Source organism: Pithys albifrons, chromosome 14, assembly GCF_047495875.1.
Source record: "Pithys albifrons albifrons isolate INPA30051 chromosome 14, PitAlb_v1, whole genome shotgun sequence".
Taxonomy (NCBI): domain Eukaryota; kingdom Metazoa; phylum Chordata; class Aves; order Passeriformes; family Thamnophilidae; genus Pithys; species Pithys albifrons.
The window spans coordinates 19,576,247-19,595,856 of NC_092471.1; the positions used below are offsets into that span (position 1 = coordinate 19,576,247).

The 19,610-nt window shown below is 43.0% G+C and overlaps 1 protein-coding gene across 3 annotated transcripts in view; it reads right to left on the reverse strand.

The window, feature by feature from the left end:
• ATRX (ATRX chromatin remodeler) overlaps positions 1-19,610 on the reverse strand; it is a 92,102-nt gene that overhangs the window by 8,898 nt on the left and 63,594 nt on the right. For all 3 annotated transcript variants that reach the window (XM_071569534.1, XM_071569533.1, XM_071569532.1), the window contains 11 exons: positions 18,376-18,513; positions 17,345-17,520; positions 15,522-15,639; positions 13,145-13,275; positions 12,764-12,852; positions 12,435-12,604; positions 11,433-11,586; positions 11,032-11,135; positions 8,247-8,355; positions 7,033-7,210; positions 5,165-5,359 (listed from right to left, as the gene is read on the reverse strand). In XM_071569534.1, the coding sequence (XP_071425635.1) occupies positions 5,165-5,359; positions 7,033-7,210; positions 8,247-8,355; positions 11,032-11,135; positions 11,433-11,586; positions 12,435-12,604; positions 12,764-12,852; positions 13,145-13,275; positions 15,522-15,639; positions 17,345-17,520; positions 18,376-18,513 (1,562 nt within the window). The remainder of the gene's footprint in view (positions 1-5,164; positions 5,360-7,032; positions 7,211-8,246; positions 8,356-11,031; positions 11,136-11,432; positions 11,587-12,434; positions 12,605-12,763; positions 12,853-13,144; positions 13,276-15,521; positions 15,640-17,344; positions 17,521-18,375; positions 18,514-19,610) is intronic.

The window sequence follows — 19,610 nt, forward strand, 5'->3', positions numbered from 1 at the left end:
TATTTTCAAAAAAAGGGTTTGTCTTTTTAAAATCCTGATGGAAATTAAATGCTACGGAGAGAGAAACGTATTAGAAAGGAAACTTTCCATGAAAGAATGTGAGCTATGTTGTAATTCATAAAAAAAAATTTTCTCAACAACTGAACATTCAATACTGAGGTTAAAAATAAAAAAAGCTGCAGTGATTTCTTCTGATTCTGAGATCAAAATTCCCAAAGCTGCCCCCTTGTACAGAACTCCTGTCAGACACATGTCCTGTCTGTGTCCTGAGGAAGTACAAAATAATGATACACCAGATCCAGTCAAATCCCAACTATGATTTTAATCTGCTTTTCCAACCTGTATTACATGAGCTTGACTGAGCCAAGTTTCACTTCAATCAATATAAATGTGGTGACTCCAGGAGAGGCTCCTGTGGGGAAGAACAAGCCCAGGACAGAGGGTGCAACAGTCTCAAGGACACAGGGGGGCCCAGGACTGTCTCTGTCCACCCCCACCTCATTCCCACTGCTCCAAGATGTGTGTCCCACTAGCCCAGGGGAGTGCCAGGGGAGTGCCAGGGGAGTGCCAGGTTGTTGGGATTCACACACTTTCAGGCTGGCAAACCAAAGACAAATTTGCAGGTACCAAGACAAGAATGGAATTTGTCTGGAGACCTTGAGCTGGTGCAGAAGCAAGAAATGAAGGTGCAGAAGCCCCAAGGAGTAACATCAAAAGAGCTCTTTTATAAAGTTAAAATAAATTGCATTAAGACAGTTCAGATCTAGCAATTTTTAGATAATATGTACTACTTAATAATTAGCTCTAGCTGGGTGATGTCAAATAGTTTGCATGGTGTGTGTGGGTTTTAAGCTTGTGTGTAACTGTGTGAAAAAGTAGCTCTGAATATGGTCCCTCCTGAAACTTGGATATTCTTGCACAAGGACAGTTTAAATATTGTATACACAGTTGCACCTTTTCCCTTTTTCCTTCTCTGCTCCTCTTCCCTTCTCTCCACAACTACTGTAGCTCATGGCAAAGAGGACCAAGAAATAAACTACCAGAAAGCCACACGAAATGAGATGCAGTCAAGTGATTTATTTAATGACAGGGGTTGAAGCCCCTGAAAAGCCCCTGAAAGGCTCAGCTGAGAACTGTCTGTGGAGATCAGGCATTGTGACACTAGGGGAGTGCCAGGGGAGTGCCAGGGGAGTGCCAGGGGAGCGCCAGGGGAGCGCCAGGTGGCACCACTGGTCACTGAGGGTCTGTGCCCCTCAGCCCATGTCAGTCCCATCCAGCCCAGCACCCAAATGCCCCAGGTTGAATGTTCCAGGTCTGGCAGAACCTGCTTTGAACCCCCCCAGCAGCTCAGTCATGAATCTCACTGAATTATAAAAAGGCTCCACATCCACTGTCAAATTCAGAGAATCAGTTGGGTTGGAAGAGACCTCTGAGATCATCAAGTCCAAGCCTTGATCCAACCCCACTGTGATCACCAGATCATGGCACTCAGTGCCACATCCAGTCTCATCTTAAACACCTCCAGGGATGGAGAATCCACCCCCTCTCTGGGCAGCCCATTCCAATCCCTGAGCACTCTCTCTGCAAAGAATTTCTTCCTGATATCCAACCTCAAACTCCCCTGGCAGAGCTCAAGCTGTGCCCTCTTGTTCTCCTGCTGGTTGCCTGGGAGAAGAGACCAACACCCATCTGGCCAGAACTTCCCTTCAGGCAGTTCCAGACAGTGCTGAGGTCCCCCCTGAGCCTCCTCTTCTCCAGCCTGAACACCCCCAGCTCCCTCAGCCTCTCCCCACAGGGCTTGTGCTCCAGTCCCTTCTCCAGCCTTTCAGAGCAAAGCAAAACGTGACACAACCATCACACACTCAGCAGAATTTTCTCACTTCATCCCATCTTCTCCTTCTGAATCACTGCTGCTCTACAGAAATAACAGAACCTGCTTTTCCAGGCTGCCTGTACCTTGGCTTAGATAAGGAGTCACTACATTTGCATACAGTTCATGGCCTATATTGAATTATTTCTGTACATTATACTGCCATTATTTCTATACTTCAATACAGAACATTTGACTCAGTGACTACTCAGTTTTAAGACACCTGGTGCACCTTTTTGGACTGAAATTCCAAACCAGTCCCTTCCAGCTGTGCAGGGACAGGGGATGAATGAAATCAAGCAGTGGAAATTAAGACTAACTTAATAATTCCTGTGGATCACATTCATAATACCAATACTCTGTTAACCCCAAGTATTTACTGTTTGCAGACACAGAAGCTGTTTCAGATGGGCAAGGGCAGAGTAACATCCCCCTGGAGTTGGGGCTGAAGCACAACAGGCTCCTCAGGCCTCTGGAGTCTTGTCCACACCACAAAGGGCACAAAACTGCTGCTACAATTAAAACTTAACATGAAACTTGGATAAATGTCCAAGAAAATCACATCTGCCATGTGATTATTTACATAAAATAGAAACATTCAAAATCTTCCCCCCTCAACACTTTTGAAGAAAACTGAAATTTGGATTATTGCAAAGCCAAAGTTCTCATGAGTGTATTTTAAAATCAAGTAATATTTGTCTCTTCATTCACTGACTTTTGATTTCTGACTTTTAAAACAACACAGAATGAATTCTCCTAACCCTTTAAAAGCAAAAGATTTGAAAATCTGCTTTTTCTTACAAGAAAATCCCTACCACTCAGCTCTGGTTAACTCCTCCTCAACACACAGGAAACAAAGAAAGGATTTGTAAAGAACCTTCCTACTGTGGGGTATCACTGCAGTGAAGCTCCCTGAGAAGAAAACCTCTTGTCCCTCCAGCTTTTTCCACATTCATGTTTGGATGGTTGGAGAAAATATGGAAAACTCTTCCCCAGACTCCTACTCTGAATTCCCCCCAGAAAGGGGCAATTCTGCAAGGTGTGTTTTCAAAGCTCTTTGTCCCCACATCCTCAGGAATCTGCTCTTCCCTGCACTCTAAAAACATGGAAAAGCACTGAAAATGTCCTTTCCTTCCCCCTCCCTGCCCAGAGCAGTCACACAGGGAGGGCCCTGCTCAGCCCACCCTGCTTTGAAGATGCAAAAAAAGGCCCCAAGACAAGGGGAGACAATTACAGGCAAGACCTGTCAGAGGCAGAACTAAAGCTCCTTTTAGCCTAAATGCCTATTTTTTCTGCTGGTAATTACAGAGGCACAGCTCAGGCTTTGTGACAGTGATGGAACAGCAGCACAGGTGAAGCTCCAGTGGCCTTTGTTTCCAGGGAGAGCTGCAGGAACTGGGTGGGTGACATGACAAAGCATCAGAGCATCATGTAACATGATCCTAAAGGGAATTAATTTTTATCTCTAAATGCTGTGTGATAATACTTGATGTTACAATAAAATGTTATCAATAGACTTCAATAAACCTTTAAAAAAGTGCTCTGTGTCGTTCAATTAATTTGTTGAGAATGTTTGTAATTATTAAGCTAAATTCTGCATCTTTGCTAAAATCACACTGAAAAGGAGAATAGGTAACTGAGTGGAGAACCTTGCAGAGCCTACAGAGTAACACCCACTGCAACATTTTCTACTGCTGGTACTTCTTTTCCTTGCTGACATAAATGGCCAGATCAAAAAAGACAGCATAGAAAATAAAATAACTACATTATGGTAAGTAAGGCCTGAGCCACAATTCAATTAAACAGGTCTTTTTAAAAATAAGTAGCAGCAAATGGTGAAGGATCAGCCATGAGTTTGTGCAGGCAGAAGTGCACAGGGCATGAAATAATTAATAATGTATAAAAGAGAAAATACTACTAATTTCAAGCTAAAGGAAGTTGCTTTAGGGGGGAAAACAAGGAATTTGCCAAAATTGAAATGCACAACACAGTAAACAACAGTGCCAGTGGTGCCTGACCAGAATCCACTGCACTGTTGTGCTCTACAGATGAGTGAGAATAGAAAACATACCATTTTAACTTGCAAATGAATAGATTTACAAACTGGAATGACTTACACTGTGACTGACTAAGACACAGAACTGTAACCATTTAACAAAAGACACACTGACACCTCACTGTTCCCAACCTGTAAAGGCAAAGAGAACTGCACAGCAGCTAAATGATGAATTAGTCTTTAGCAGACCACACACAGCATGTGTTAGTTAAAGTATAAAACCACAGCCTAATCTTACATATAAACTGACTTGGAAAAAAAGGGCTAAAATAACAGAACTAGTTACTCTTTTCCCCAAAGCTCAATCCTGCCTGCCTAGGGCAACTTTCCCCCTATCTCTACCATATCTCTATTAATGGTCTCTTCAAGAGGAGGTAAACCAGGAACTGAAAACCAGAAAGTCTTGAAAAGGAGAGCATGGATTAATTTGAATCTTATCCAGGCAGATAAAAAACAGACCTCAAAGTACAGCATCACCTCACCATAAGCTGAGGCTGGGCTGGCTATCACCAGCACACACTCAGATGTTAATTTGAATTTTGGCCCCCACAGTTTCATGCCATAAAACTTCTATTCACTCAAATAGTTTGAAAATGTGTCTTTGGTTGTTTTGACTTAAAAGTTTCATCTTTCTCTTGTACTGTCAGTTACACTGAAGGGAAACTCCTTATCCAGCTCATTGTACCATCTACTGTATTAATCATGTACATTGTTGTGGTACCCGTTACTCACCTCTCTCCAAGGTGGCTACAGTGAAAACAAGATGAAATATTTCACATCCTTAAACAGAGACAAGAGGCTGAGGGAGCTGGGGGTGTTTAGCCTGGAGAAGAGGAGGCTCAGAGGTGACCTCAGCACTGTCTGGAACTGCCTGAAGGGAAGTTCTGGCCAGGTGGGGGTTGGTCTCTTCTCCCAGGCACTCAGCAATAGGACAAGGGGGCACGATGGGCTCAAGCTCTGCCAGGGGAAATTGAAGTTGGAGAGCAGAAAAAAATTTTGCAGAGAGTGCTCAGGCATTGGAATGGGTTGCCCAGAGAGGGGGTGGATTCCCCATCCCTGGAGGTTTTTCAACTGAGCTTGGCTGTGGCACTGAGTGCCATGATCTGGTAAAGGGACTGGAGTTGGACCAAGGGTTGGACTCGATGATCTGGGAGGTTTTTTCCAACCCCATCCATTCTATGATTCCATGATAAGTCATTTTTACAGCACATAATTCCCAGCACTGTTCATCCACTCACTTTAGGCAACATTGGGGTGTCTCTCTTCTTCTTTTTCTCCGAGTTGGGATCATCCAGCAGGTCTGGCTCGAAGGTGTAGAGCTCTGTGAGCTCGTTCATGGTGAAGTGCCGCTCCACCTGCTGCTGGTCCACCACGCGGAACGACAGCGACTGCTTCGTCACCTGCCGGTCGTAGATCTTGTCCTCCATCGTGCCCTGCAAACACACACACCCTCTGCTTGGCACACAGGGAAGGAAATGACAGGCAGGAAAGAGCCAAAATAACCACACAGCACTTCTCCATTTCTCTCGTTTCTCTGACCCAGTTCCGACAAAGAACCCAAAAGACCTTTCCTAACAAATAAACAAAAAACCTGCTGGCAGCAAACACTGCAAGGATGATGTATGGGACAGATGTCATCCCACTGCAAGGATGGTGTATGGGACAGATGTCATCCCACTGCAAGGATGGTGTATGGGACAGATGTCATCCCACTGCAAGGATGGTGTAGGGGACAGATGTCATCCCACTGCAAGGATGGTGTATGGGACAGATGTCATCCCACTGCAAGGATGGTGTATGGGACAGATGTCATCCCACTGCAAGGATGGTGTAGGGGACAGATGTCATCCCACTGCAAGGATGGTGTATGGGACAGATGTCATCCCACTGCAAGGATGGTGTAGGGGACAGATGTCATCCCACTGCAAGGATGGTGTATGGGACAGATGTCATCCCACTGCAAGGATGGTGTATGGGACAGATGTCATCCAGCTGCTGACTGGAGTAGGAAAAGTGTTCTGTCAATAGTGGTTTTTAAGAGATCCAGTTTTGCTGCAATCCCCCAAACAGGGTTATGACCAAAACCCAGCAATTTTCACAGCATGTACCTTATTTTGCTGCCTTGAGCAGCCTGTAAAAAAGCAGACAGATACCATGTCACTGTGGGGCAGGGGAGAGGGGATGGGAAGCAGTCAAGTCTAATTTGTCACAGCTGTGGAGGAAAAAAATTAGATCTTTGATGAAAAAAGGAAAATTACTTATTTTTTGCAAAAAAGTGATGACTGAGAGGGATGAGAACAGCACAGCCTGTTCTGAACAGCCTAATTTAAAAAGGGTATCAACAGTTCAAAAGTGCACATAGAAAACTGCAATAACAGACTGAAGGCTGAAGAGAAAACCCATTTCTGAAGTAACGTGTTACAGACAGTTGGCATGGAAATAGTGACTTGATCAAGGGTGAGGTGCTGTTACTGGGAAAAGGTCTTCAGGCTCCTCTGAACACCTGAAGAACTGGAACATTAAGCAAGATAATTCCTAACAGAAATCATGGCCTTACACTTAAATAAAGCCCAGATCAGTGTCCATCAGAATAATTACACACCCTTAATATGTGCAGGGTGTGATACAAGTTTTCAACTCATGAGTGGATGCCTTTTATAAAGATTTCTTTGTGTCCCTCTGATTTCATTCCAGTGGGACCATCAGGGCCACACAGATCAGGGTCTGCAGGAGGCACCTGCACTGGGCAAGGCTCTTCCCTAAAAACCACCATCCTCCAGAGGGTCTGCTCCACCCAGAATTTTTAGTGGCCTGAAAATTAAAAAAGCTGAGACTCCTATTCTGAGTCTGGATGTGTAAACCACTGCTGGAATTCCAGAATGTGTGTTACCCAAGGTGTCAGATGAGGTGGGCTTAACAGGGAATGATTTCAGTCGTTAGTCATTTGACCATTTCTTCCTTCAAGAGCAGCTTCGGTGGCCAAATCAGGGGTGGAAAATGACAGATCTGTGCATGTCACTGCAGCCTCCAACACCAGTGCACACAGGGACAGGTCACAAATTAACCTGCAGGGTGAAAGCCCACAAGGACACCAGGCAGAACCTACCTGAGCCAGGAACCTGTACACAAACACGGGCTTGGTCTGCCCAAAGCGATACACCCTGAAGATGCTCTGGATGTCGTACGAGGGGTTCCAGGAGGCATCAAAGATGATGACTCTGTTGGCAGCCACCAGGTTGATTCCAAGGGAACCTGCTTTGGTGGATATAATAAACAAGCGGCCTCTGGAACACAGAAGAGTGGCAAAATCTGAGTATTTTGGAAAGCAATTACTGTTCCTGTGTTGCCGTGTTACTATGGAGTTGTTCATGCACTGAAATAACTCAAAAACTTCATTAAAATAATGGATTAAGCATAAAACAGATGCAGCTTTTACAAGAACAACACTTGTAGCCAAAGATACACTCCCAAAAATACAGATCCAGGGCTTTTGCAAACCAACTGTTAAGGACTGGAGGGGAAGAAAAAACTTTGGGATTTGCACTTTTAAGCTCTAATGAAATTAGTGACATCAAAATAAACCATAATTTTAAACAGGCAATGTGTTGCCATTGAAACTGTTTCCTGGCCTGCAAACTTTCAGGATAACTCCAGAATGACACTGTCTCTGATTTATCTGCCTTTTTTTTATGCCATCACTCTCAGCTTCAACTTGGAATCAGTTCTTGACAGGTATCTGACAGAATAAACTATTTAAAGATAATAACATTGAATTAGTTTACTTCTTTTTTCCCTGCCCATTACAAATGACTGCAACATAACTACATAATTATTTTGTAAACAGACATGGCAAGGTGAAGCTCTTTAACTTCACTGAACTTGTACAGGGTGATACCTCTCTATCCAAATGTGAATTCCAAGTCTCACCTTGGATAAGCAGTGGGTGACTGAGAGACAGTTCTGCAGACGGGAAAGGGAGCCCCAGGGACAGCTGTCCCTTGGCCAGACCCCACAGGCTCTGACCTGCGTGGTCCTTATATCCTTTTAAGTAATTGTAATAAAAATATTTTCTCTGTTTTAAATTGGTTACAGTCCCAAGAACTGTGAGAACAGCATGGAAACACTGAACAAGTACTGAGTAGTACAAATACAACTGATCTAAAGAAGTCAGTAAGATATTGCTGCACATTTTCTGTGCAAATTCTGACAACACTGTGATAATTATTTGCCTGTCCCTAAGGTCATTAAGCTAATACAAGTAACAAAGAAATAGGGAAGAAAAGGGGGAAAATAAAACCTCTGTATCAGAAAAGACCTCACCTGATATTAGTTTCATCATTGAATTCTTCAGCCCATTTCTTCCTGGACTGAGCTGTAGTGGAGCCATCCAAGCGATAGTAATCGATGTTTCTGAACCACTTTCCCTCACCTACAGAAGAACAGTGAAATTATGAACCTGCTGGGGGTGTGAGGAACCAGTAACACTGCACATACTCAGCTCTCCAAGTAGCAAGAACAAATCAAGAATATAAAATACACTAATCTGACAAAGGAGAACATTATTATTGATGCTATTATTCAAGATAACAACATTTTTGCAGGACACAGGTTCTTGCCATGGCCCTTCTGTGGTAGAGTCTGCATAACAAAATATACAATATCCATCCTGACAGGAGGGAACAGCAACTGCATTTGTGATTACAATGGTCATCCACAAGCCTTCAACAGCTGGTACAAACCCTAAGCAAGTTAATGCCTAAAATTATTCAAAACCAGAATAAAATAAATACCCATATCATATTACCCTGCAGAAAGTATCCAGTATCTATCTTTACCCATTTCTTCTTTTGTTTTGTTTTTCTACAGAAAGAACAATTGATATTAAATCAAACTCCTCAAAGCAGTTTTATACAGATTGGAATGTAAAGACAGAAATCTATAAAAAATGTTCTGGGCTTAAACTGAAATTGAAGCATTTGAAAAATTTGAAAAAATATGTCTTTTGGGGGTTTGTTCCTCTTATTTCTCACTGTTCTACTTGCACATACACATTTGCAGGGGTGCCTTAACTTGCAGCCAGAGTTAATTTTACACAGTAGTTACATGTGGCTGCAGTTCCATCTAATCTTTGGCATTAACTGTCCTTCTCCACTGATCTGTGGAGCTCCACGTTGAAGCATTTCTGTAAGTCAGGCTCTCCCACACAACAGTATTTGTAAGGAAATGCTCCAAGGGAGATTCCAAAAGTCAAGCTGTAATAATTTTAAGACTGAAACTCACAAAAACCTTTAATTACTTTGTGAGTGTTACAGCAACTTCTTTTGCCACACTGGAGAAAAAAACTGCAGCTGATGGAAGATTTCCCCAGTAACCTTCCACTGTCTTTGGCCATCAAGGTGTGTGTACTCAAAACTACCACCACTGAGGCATCAATTACAGAGGAAACAGCATTTTTGGAGACAGAATTATTCAATCCACTATGAGAAACAGATTGCTGAGTTATGTCAGGAAGGGCTCTGTGTGGTGAATCTTACCATGATACACAATCTAATTCCTTACCAGAACTACCACACATGAAAAAAGCCACTCCTTAAGGCATTATCTCAGACCAAAGGCACAGACTCCCCAAACCCCAAACAGTTTGTAACACCTGAAGGTGACAAAAGCTCAGAAAAGGAAGCAACAGCCAGAAACAACCACCCTGTGAGAGGGAGATCCTGGAGATCTGCAGGTGACTGTGCCCGTCCCTGAGCCACCTCCCTCATTCCTGACTGCAAACACATGGAACAGGTGCAGAGACACTTCAAAGGCATGGCAGACTTGAAGGAATTCTTCAGTCCACAGTTAGTGGGAACTGAAACTCCACATAGGGATCAACTGGATCATCAGGAGCTCTGGGAACATCTTGGAATAAACAGGAAAACATCCTCTGCAGAGCATGAGTGAGAAACTCCTTGGCATTTGAGCACCACCAGGGTAATAATTAACTCAATACTTGCTCCCTTATGAAATCTATAGGCCAATCTACTGCCCTACAAATAAATTCACATTTTCCACACTTTACATGCTGGTTTGAAGTACCCTCATTCTTCCCTCAGCTCTCCCAGGAGGAAGGATCAGAATCAGATCAGCATGTAACATCACTTTTACACAGGATTCAGCAGAATGCCTCCTCTCCCCTCAGCTGAGGAACATTTCAGCTGCTTAGGCTGCAACAAGCAGGGATGATGCAGGACCTGGAGTGCTGTGTTCAGTTCTGGGCCCCTCAGGTCAGGAAAGAGATTGAGGGGCTGGAGCGGGGCCAGAGAAGAGCAACGAGGCTGGAGAAGGGACTGGATGTGGCTCTGAGTGTCCTCTGAAACACCTCCAGGGACAGAGAATCCACCATGTCTTGATCCAACCCCACTGTGATCACCAGCACTGAGTGCCCTGGGCTGGTGATCACAGTGGGGTTGGATCAAGGGTTGGAACTGATGATCTCAGAGGTCTCTTCCAACCCAACTGAGAAGAGCAACGAGGCTGGAGAAGGGACTGGAGCACAAGTGCTGTGGGGAGAGGCTGAGGGAGCTGGGGGTGTTCAGGCTGGAGAAGAGGAGGCTCAGAGGTGACCTCAGCACTGTCTGGAACTGCCTGAAGGGAAGTTCTGGCCAGGTGGGGGTTGGTCTCTTCTCCCAGGCACTCAGCAATAGGACAAGGGGGCACGATGGGCTCAAGCTCTGCCAGGGGAAATTGAAGTTGGAGATCAGAAAAAATTCTTTGCAGAGAGAGTGCTCAGGCATTGGAATGGGCTGCCCAGAGAGGGGGTGGATTCCCCATCCCTGGAGGTTTTTCAACTGAGCTTGGCCGTGGCACTGAGTGCCATGATCTGGTAAAGGGACTGGAGTTGGACCAAGGGTTGGACTCGATGATCTCGGAGGGCTTTTCTAACCCAATCCATTCTGTGATTCTGTGATGAAATGAGAGATGAGTCCATGATGGGACAGCAGAGCCCACCTGCAGGGGAGACACTAATCCTGCCAACTTCAGCCCTGCAATACTGACCTCTGTTCCCTGTGAGACTTGTAAAAGAGTTGTGAGCTTTGCAGTTGTTCAGGGAGACACTCACCTTTATAGATAGGAGGCTTATCTCTGTCAGACTTCTCCCTGTTAGCCAGCTCCAGGAAATCCTCTATCAAATCCAGAGATATCAGGGATTGGCTGAACACCAGGCTGGAAACAGGGACAGGGAAACACAAAATTCATCTCTGAAGGCATCTGAATTATTGTACTGCTTGGTTTTATTTCCCTCCTCCCTCTGATATGACCTTTGAGACAAACAGCCCTTCTAGACACAGGCAGAGTTTGGTGGAGTCTTGACCATGTGTGGGAAAACTCCCTGACAAAAAGGAGTGTAACATACACACATTTGCTTCAGAAACAGCCAGAGCAAAATGAAGAGGGAATGGAGAACACTGTCAGATTAACACATTGATAAGGTCATCAGTAACATGTCTAGAACTGCCTTACACTTTGTCTCCAAGCTCCTCTGCCATCCGAAGGATTTCAAAGAGAAGAACCATTTTGCCAGAATGTTCCAACACTTCAGCATCTGCATCAGTGACAAAATCTTTGTACCAGTCTGGTGCTGGGCTGCCAGGGTTGGAAGAGGATGTAGCTTTGCCTAAAAAAAGATAAAGATAAAAACATGGTCTCCATTTTAATGCTTTGAGATGTCTGAACAGAATTGTTTCCCCATGATTAGATGTAACTGGTGTGAAAAGAGTTAAAGAGACAGAGAAAAACAGCATTTGCACCATTAGCAATTCCAAGGCTGCAAGAGAGGTAAACATTTAAGTGATCCAGAGACAGAAACTCACCCTGTCTATAATGTAATTAACACATTTCATCCCTGTGTGTGTCTCACATACATACACTCCTCCTTCTATATGTTTACAGTACATTTGTCACCAGTATGGGGCCAAAAAACCCCAGAATTCTCACCTCAAATGTCTCCCAAAAACTGAATTACTCAGGGAGAATCACTGGACACACATGAAGTGACAGAATCAGAAAATCACCTCCATGATACCAGACACAAGACAAAATCCAGACTGTTAAAAAAACCCAAAAATGAAATGTGCAGCTGTAAGAAGTTTAAATAACAACCTTCTAGAAGGGTTTGTATTCCTGTGCATTTTATCTCCCTGCTCAACATCCAATTCCAGGTGCAACAAATGTGTATTTCTTGATCTTCCTACTAATGTTTATGTTAAAAGAGGACGAAAATCAGCACAGCTCCTCTGTTAACTTTATATAATTGTATAGTTTTGAATTTAAAAAAATCACTGTGCAGCCTCCCTGCCACAGGAGCCCCAAGTTCCAAACTGAGGCCCCTTGTTTTTGCAGGATGAGCAGAATTAGGAGGAGCAGGAGCTGTAAGTGTGGAATTAAGGAATCTGCCATCCTGCAACACAGCAGAATTCCTGAGTGCTCTCTCCTTACCTTTGTTTCCTTCTGTATTACACTCACCTTCATCTGACTTGGTTGAAGAAGGGTTGTTGGAAAGATCTTCTACATTCCCTTCTCCACCTCCACGAGATCTTGAATTCCAGACTTTAATGACTTCAACATCATTGTCACTGCCACTTCCACTTGAGCTACACTCTTTCTTCACCTTTTTCCCCTTGGATTTTTTTTTCCTAAAAAACCATTAAACACCCTGTTATTTTTTTTTTAAATTCCACTGCTAGAGAACATATTCCAACAGATACATAAAACACAAAACATTCCCTTTTATAGGAATCACTTCAGTTCTATTAGGGAAATAAATCCAACAAACAAAAGAAAAGCCCAATTACTTTGAATATTCATCAGAACTTAAGCTCATTGAAGTTTCTTCTGAATCTGAAGCTATGAAGTCATCCATGCTGTCTTCATCAAAATAGCCCTCAAAAGAGAAAAACCAGAAATTATTAAGTATGTTCATCCAAAACCTTTTATTAAACCTTTAGTCATCTGCTTATTCTTCATTTAAACAATGGTGAGTTCTACAAAGGGTTTGCTTTGGGAAATGTTTTAAGAATGACAACATACCCAGAAAGAAAAACATGACAAAACCAGCAGCAAAGTTACCTCACAGCAACCAAGATTTCCATTAATTTGATGAAACTTTACCTAGAGTTTGGCAAAGCTTCTTTGGAAAGTTCTCAATAGAGAGTATTTTGATATATCTAATTTACCTTATTTTCTTTGCTAATATAGTCCAGCTGCAAACACCAAGGGTGAGTCCAGATTCTGCTCAACATCTGGAAATCCTGGAAGAGTTTAGCTCCAGCTTTGCCTCTTCCACCTTCATTGCCACCACCTACACCTGCCAATAAAGTCCAGGTTTTAGAGGGAGTTTGCCACATTCTGCTCCCCCTTTGAACACCCCTCAGTGCAGCACTGAGGGTTCTTTCCAGATGCACATCATGTTGGAACATCTCTTGTACAAGAGCTCGAATTACTCAGTCACAGGCATTTTTTTTTCCTAGTTAAAGTTGTCAAAATTAGATTTTCCCCTTTTTCTTGATAATAAGAAACATGATTACATTTTTACATAAAAGCACATTTCTCCCCAGTACAGGAATAACTCCAAATCCTCTTAAAAAGACATCCCTGTCTGTTTGGGTTTTGTAACAGCAGCCCAAGGTGGAAAACACAAAATAACATTGGCCTTTAAGGTTTCAATAATTTGGCTTACAATTTTTAGCTCCCTTTATTTAATGACTTGTAGTGCTGCAGTTTTCTGCTACAATAAAAACCCAAAAAAAAGCCCAGTTTATTTGTTCATTGTCCAAACACAGATCAGTGCAAAGCAGTAACAATGTTCAGAGAGTTAAATTTCTTTTTTCTAGTCTTGATTTCTCATTAAGCATCACATTAGGCTCCTGAAAGAGATAGTTCTGAATATTTATTATGTGGTAATTTAAGGTAAACCTGCAAAAAAAGAGTGTTTATTGCACTGCAATCATCAGGTGTCTACAAAAAAACAAGCACAAAACTTACTTGGTGTATTTGCTCAACATATGAGATAATCTCTCTAAACATCTACAAAGTATGTTCTAATTATACAGCTTGGAGTATCTTCCCATTTGTGCTTTGGGAAATGGAATTGTAAGAACAGGAATCCTCAGAACTGACTTTCCTCACCATGAGCTGTCCCAGGGAAAGTTGCCATCAGCAAGTTTTGACTTAAAAAGTCCTACAGACTTTTAAAACTCTTTATAACTGAACTAAATGGAGGCAACAGAAAGCAGAACTATGGCCATGAACTGGCAGTTTACCTGGGAGGTCAGAAACTGCACTCTCCAGAATCTAAAGGTGTTAACACAGCAAATTCCACACTGCTATAAAGTGAGATACAATTCATCCTTCTAGTAACTAAACTAGAGAATAACCTGAACAGGAAAATATGATTAAAAAAATTCCTCAGCAATAGACATTTTAAGGCAGGTAGTTTAACAAGTGCAAAAAAAAATAAAATAATTAACTGGCCCAGCTGAGCATGTAGGACATTCTGTAACCACTACAGAAAGGGAATTCCTCCTTCATGCTTTACACAAAATCCTACCAGCAGTGCCTTAAACATTCTTGACTATGAAATTCATTCATTCAATTATTATAAATGGTATTTAAAAACCCAGAATTGCTCCAGAACCCGAGAGCTGCAGCTGAGGGACGTGGCTGTGAGAAGCACAAAGGCTCAGCCAACCTCCCCAGGAGCTCCTGGAGATGACCCTTCCCACAGTGTGAGTGTCACTGGGACATGCTGACATCTCAGTACCCTGATAAACTCAAATTACAGGCTGCAGTGGCTCATCTCTAAGGCAGTGACCACAGTGACACATTTTAGGGTTGTATTTTTTCTCTTATACACCTTTTCAATTAAAGAAATTTGCTTTTTTTTGTGAAAGATGCAAATTTCCAAGACAGACAAGTCAAGATCTCCCTGAAAGCTGATAAAAAGCACAGTCACTGTGAAACTCAGACTTAGGGGTTTTGAGAGGGAAAGAAGAGACAGGTCCACCAAAGAGCCAATATTTGACAAGCAGCATCTTCAGCTGGCACAGAGGCAGCAGGGACTGCAGGGCTTGGCAGTGCTTACACCAGAACACAATTCTGTATTCTCCTACTCTCCTCTTGCAGTCAATACCTTGTTTTTCAGGGGAGTAAGACATTAAATCAATTATATGGAGTAAGACACTAAATCAATTTTTTGGAGTAAGACATTAAATCAATTTTTTGGAGTAAGACATTAAATCGATTATATGGAGTAAGACACTAAATCAATTGCATAGAGTAAGACATTAAATCAATTATATTTTATATTTAGAAAAGGAAGAAGTACCTATGATCCAAAACCTGATGGTGGGCTGCTGTTAAGAGATAACAAATATTCTTCTTTCTCAAAAAAGCCCAAATGTTTTGCTACAATTCAAGTGTCAGGAGCTAAAGGAAATCTTGCAGGAAAGCAGCAAAATACACCTGTAGTGCCAGTAACACACATAAACCCCCAACCCACCAACATGGTAAAATGCCCCTAATAAGAGCCCAGAGAGAAGGGTGGGCACACACCTGTGAGATGGTCCAGGTAATACTGGTACAGCTTGCACTGGATGGGAGTCATGCGAACCTCCAGGACATACTCGTACTTGGGGGGCAGGAATTTGGTCAGTGCTGTGTAGTCCTTCCTCTGCAATTGCACAGACTCTGCTTTAGTCACAGAAAGGTGAAAAACACTCCCCAGAGCTAAAGAACCCTTGGCATCTCCAGTGACAAATGGATAAACTGCAATGATTCAGAAGCTTTCCAACCACAAAGGGAGAAAAAATAACCCACAGAATACAACCCAATTACAGGCCCTGTCAGCAGGAACCCATTGTACCTACTCAGTGTAGCTGGGTAGGCAAAAGTCTATGACCTGTTAACCCCACGTCCAGTTCCAAGTTCCTGGCAAAGCTGACTGCAACTCCAGCTGCTCTGGGAACTGTTTTTATGGGTGTTTTTAGAATATTAAATGTTTTTGGGTGAAAGCATGTCAAGCAGTGTGAAATACTTAAGTATTGAAGTGAAAGTACTAAAACCTTTCTCTGTGAAAGCATGGCTAAGTCAAGCAGCTGATATCAATGTTTGTATCACAGGGGGAACTCCCACTCTGGAGTTTTCTGATGCTTGGGGCAATACAGATTTTACTTCTATTTTCATTTTTTTTGACTCTTAGAGAGTCTACACCTCTCTACCCTGCCTTGAGCCAGTGTTATATTGATCCTGATCAGAGACCACTGTACTCTGAGGAGTGAGGTGGCCCTGCCCAGAGCTGCCCTCCTGTGCTGTGCTGCAGTCCCTGGTTATCCTGCAGGACACCCCCAGGGGCAGGAGCCTGCAGGCAGCTCCCATGGGACACTGCAAGGCTCCTGACAACATCCTCTGGCAACAGAGCAGTTTTCCTGCAAGGAAATTATCCAGTAGCTCAATGGCAGAGGGAAGAGCTGCCCTGCACAGACAGGACCTGCCCAGTGCTGCACAAACGTGGCATCTGAACACACGTAACATTTACTTGCTGTTTATGCTCCTCTCCCATTCTGTCTCCCTGTACTGCTGTACAGAATTATGCATTACTGTGCTCTCAGTACTGTTCCTATTTCCAAGATTCTATGATAGGAGGTCTTTTACACTGCCATAACTTGTTTCCCTGCCTGTGGGACTGTCCCACCATGGCATTCTCACCCAGCTCATGCTCACGTGGACTCGAATCAGCCACCAACACCTGCCCAGCCAGGGGGAGGCATCCTGTGCCTGCAGGGTGTCACACTTTGGAAAGCTTTGGACAGCACAAAAGCAGGAACATCCTGCTGATGGCCCAGAAGGTGCAGCTTAACTGAAGGGCAAGGACTTAAGCCCTTTTTCTGGAAGTTCAGGCAGCTTTGCCTTGTTTTTGTAATCTAAGGTTCTTAAGATAACAAATTCTTCACCCTTTTGGAATAATTTTCTTTCTCTGCTCTTCCCCATTGTTCTGATTCTCTTAGATCAGAAAAAAGAGGAATTCATAACCAAGTGACAAACTGCAGATCACCAACTTTCTGTGCAGCTTTTAAGGCAGCTGAGTTTTTAAATGTGTATTCTTTACACATGCATATTGAATTATATTAAGAATATTTCAAAGCAACTAATGACTTTCTCTACCATGAAATTTCCACCAGGAAACACCTGTATTGTCTAACACATATGTATGTCCTGCTCAGGACACACAAATTCCTTGGGTTTTATTCAAGTGTCAGTGCAAGTTTTTCTAGTCACAACAAATAACGCGGAGATCTGAGAATCAGCAAAAATATCCAAGTCAAAAGAGTTAATGGAGCTCTGAGAGAACAAGCTGAGAGGCCTTTGGGTGCTCTCACCTGAACACATCCAGCCAACATCTCATAGAGAATGTGTGCACGTTTCTTCATCACTCTGACATCGGCCAGGGTGGAGTCCGCGCACTGCCCGTTCTGGATGGGGTTGATGAACCGATTCCGGAACTCCTTAATGGAACCCAGCAAATTCTCCTTAATGAAGTTAACCATGCAGTGATCTAGGACAAAAAGATCACACTTGAGTTGTTCAGAGAGGAAAGCACAGTACTGGGATTAATTCAAACAGAAAATTAATGTGTCATATGGAAATAAAGATTCAGAGACCTCACAGCAGCTTCACTGTATCAGATTCTTGGTTTGAGATAAGCAACTGCCAACCCCCCAAGCACAGGGAGAAAAGCCTCCCTCCTAACACCAGGGAAAGGGAGGAAAAGAGAGGGGAAAGGAAAAAAAAACACTTCAAACTGCATTTATACTAAATCTACATATATTTTTCACAGAAAGAAAGAGACAATTAGAAGAGAGTACAAATATTCACTCACACAAGTCTGCAACAACAAGTTCCCCACCTCAACTTCTTAACGAACACACAAATTCTACTGTCTTAACTACACATTACTTAAGAAGAAGCTTATTCCCCAGGGAGACAAACTCAAGCAGAAAGGAGAGACCCAGAACAACACATTTTACTTTCCTGAGGTACCCTGTGAGCCAGTGGTGGGCCTGGTCCTCTCCATCCCCCCGGGACAGCATCGTGCGTCCTCCCAAGAGGAGGCTGAGAAGTGACTGCCTTAACCACTCCCACACTGGTTCCTACTGCCCTGGAGATGATGCCATAATGTGGTATGGAATACAAAGTTACTGGCTAGAAGAGGTCAGCTGTTGGCTCAGCCCAGCTCAAGTCAGCTGACAGCTTCAGCCTAGTCCAGACTTCAGAGCCCAAATCTAGGCCCACCTAGGGGAACCCATAACATATTCTTTCCTCCTAATCGAACTAAACCTATTTTTATCTTGCTGACAGACTAAAGTACAATCAAGGAAATAAACACTTCTTAAACCAGACAACTACTCACATTCTATAAGATTATTTTGCAGTGGTGTTCCTGTGAGAATTATTCTTCTCCTAGACCGAATAGAATTCATTGCCTTGGAGACAGCAGATGCTTCATTTTTCAGAATGTGTCCTTCATCACAAACCACAAAGTCAGGGCCTAGGAAAGAAATAATATTAGATCTCTCCCTTATTTTGTAACCACAAAGAAACAACTGACAGCCTGAACAACACAAAATCTGTTCCACTGATGTTATTAAAGGGTTTTTTTTATGGTGGGGTTTTTAAGCACCACTTGGGTTCTCACTCAGCCTTTGCACAAGCACTCAGAGTCCCATTCTGGTAAACCACTTGTGAAGTCTTCCTGGGAAGGATTAAATACACCTTTGGAATGTATTCCTGTTAAAATGGTCTGTCCTTACAGCTGTGTGTTCATGTACCTCCACCCACCCTGCCAAACCTCTGGAAAACTATTCCTTCCCTCCAGCTTTAGGCTGCCACCTGCTGACACTCAGGTGAACCCAAACCCACCAAAATTCATCCCACCTGTAATTGTTAATTAAGGCAACAGGTCAGTGTCAATAGGGACACACAGCACAATCAGAAGTCTTGATCAGATGAAACACAACCCAATGTCATTGGAATTACAGACAAGGGAATTGTTACCCTGTAGCTGAAAGTCACCTCAGAATGGTCCTCAGAGATAAAACCAGACTTGTACATGATTTGCATCAGGAATGTCAGAACCACACCAAAATATAATTCCACAACAGGCAAAGCAACTCTAATAAACTTATTAAGTCTTCTAATTTGGGGTTTAAGGTAAGTAATACCAAACTTGGCAGAACAGACTTACATACCCTAATTGTTTTCAGATTTGGGGCAATTTCTGGAAGCTCCTTCTGTGAAAGGAGTAGTAAAAGATATTCCAGGATCCAACTAGTTACTTGGAATGAGTGTTTTACCAGCTCTAAACCTGAGACCCCAAAGTCAGCGAGGACAAGCTGATGCTCCAGGAAGAGCCATGAGCTGGTTCAGCTCTAAAAAGGACAGTATTTGGGGTGCCAAAGGGGGGTCCCTCAGCAAGGACAACTCAATCTTTTGTAACTTACCAAGAACAGTTTTCCTCAGACTGAATTTCAACTGCAAGAAAAGTAATTCTGGGGCAGTGATCAACAGCAGAGAATTAATTACACTTCTGATCACTCACATGGACTCATCAGTGCCAGTCACCTTAATTGTGCCATTTTAATGGCC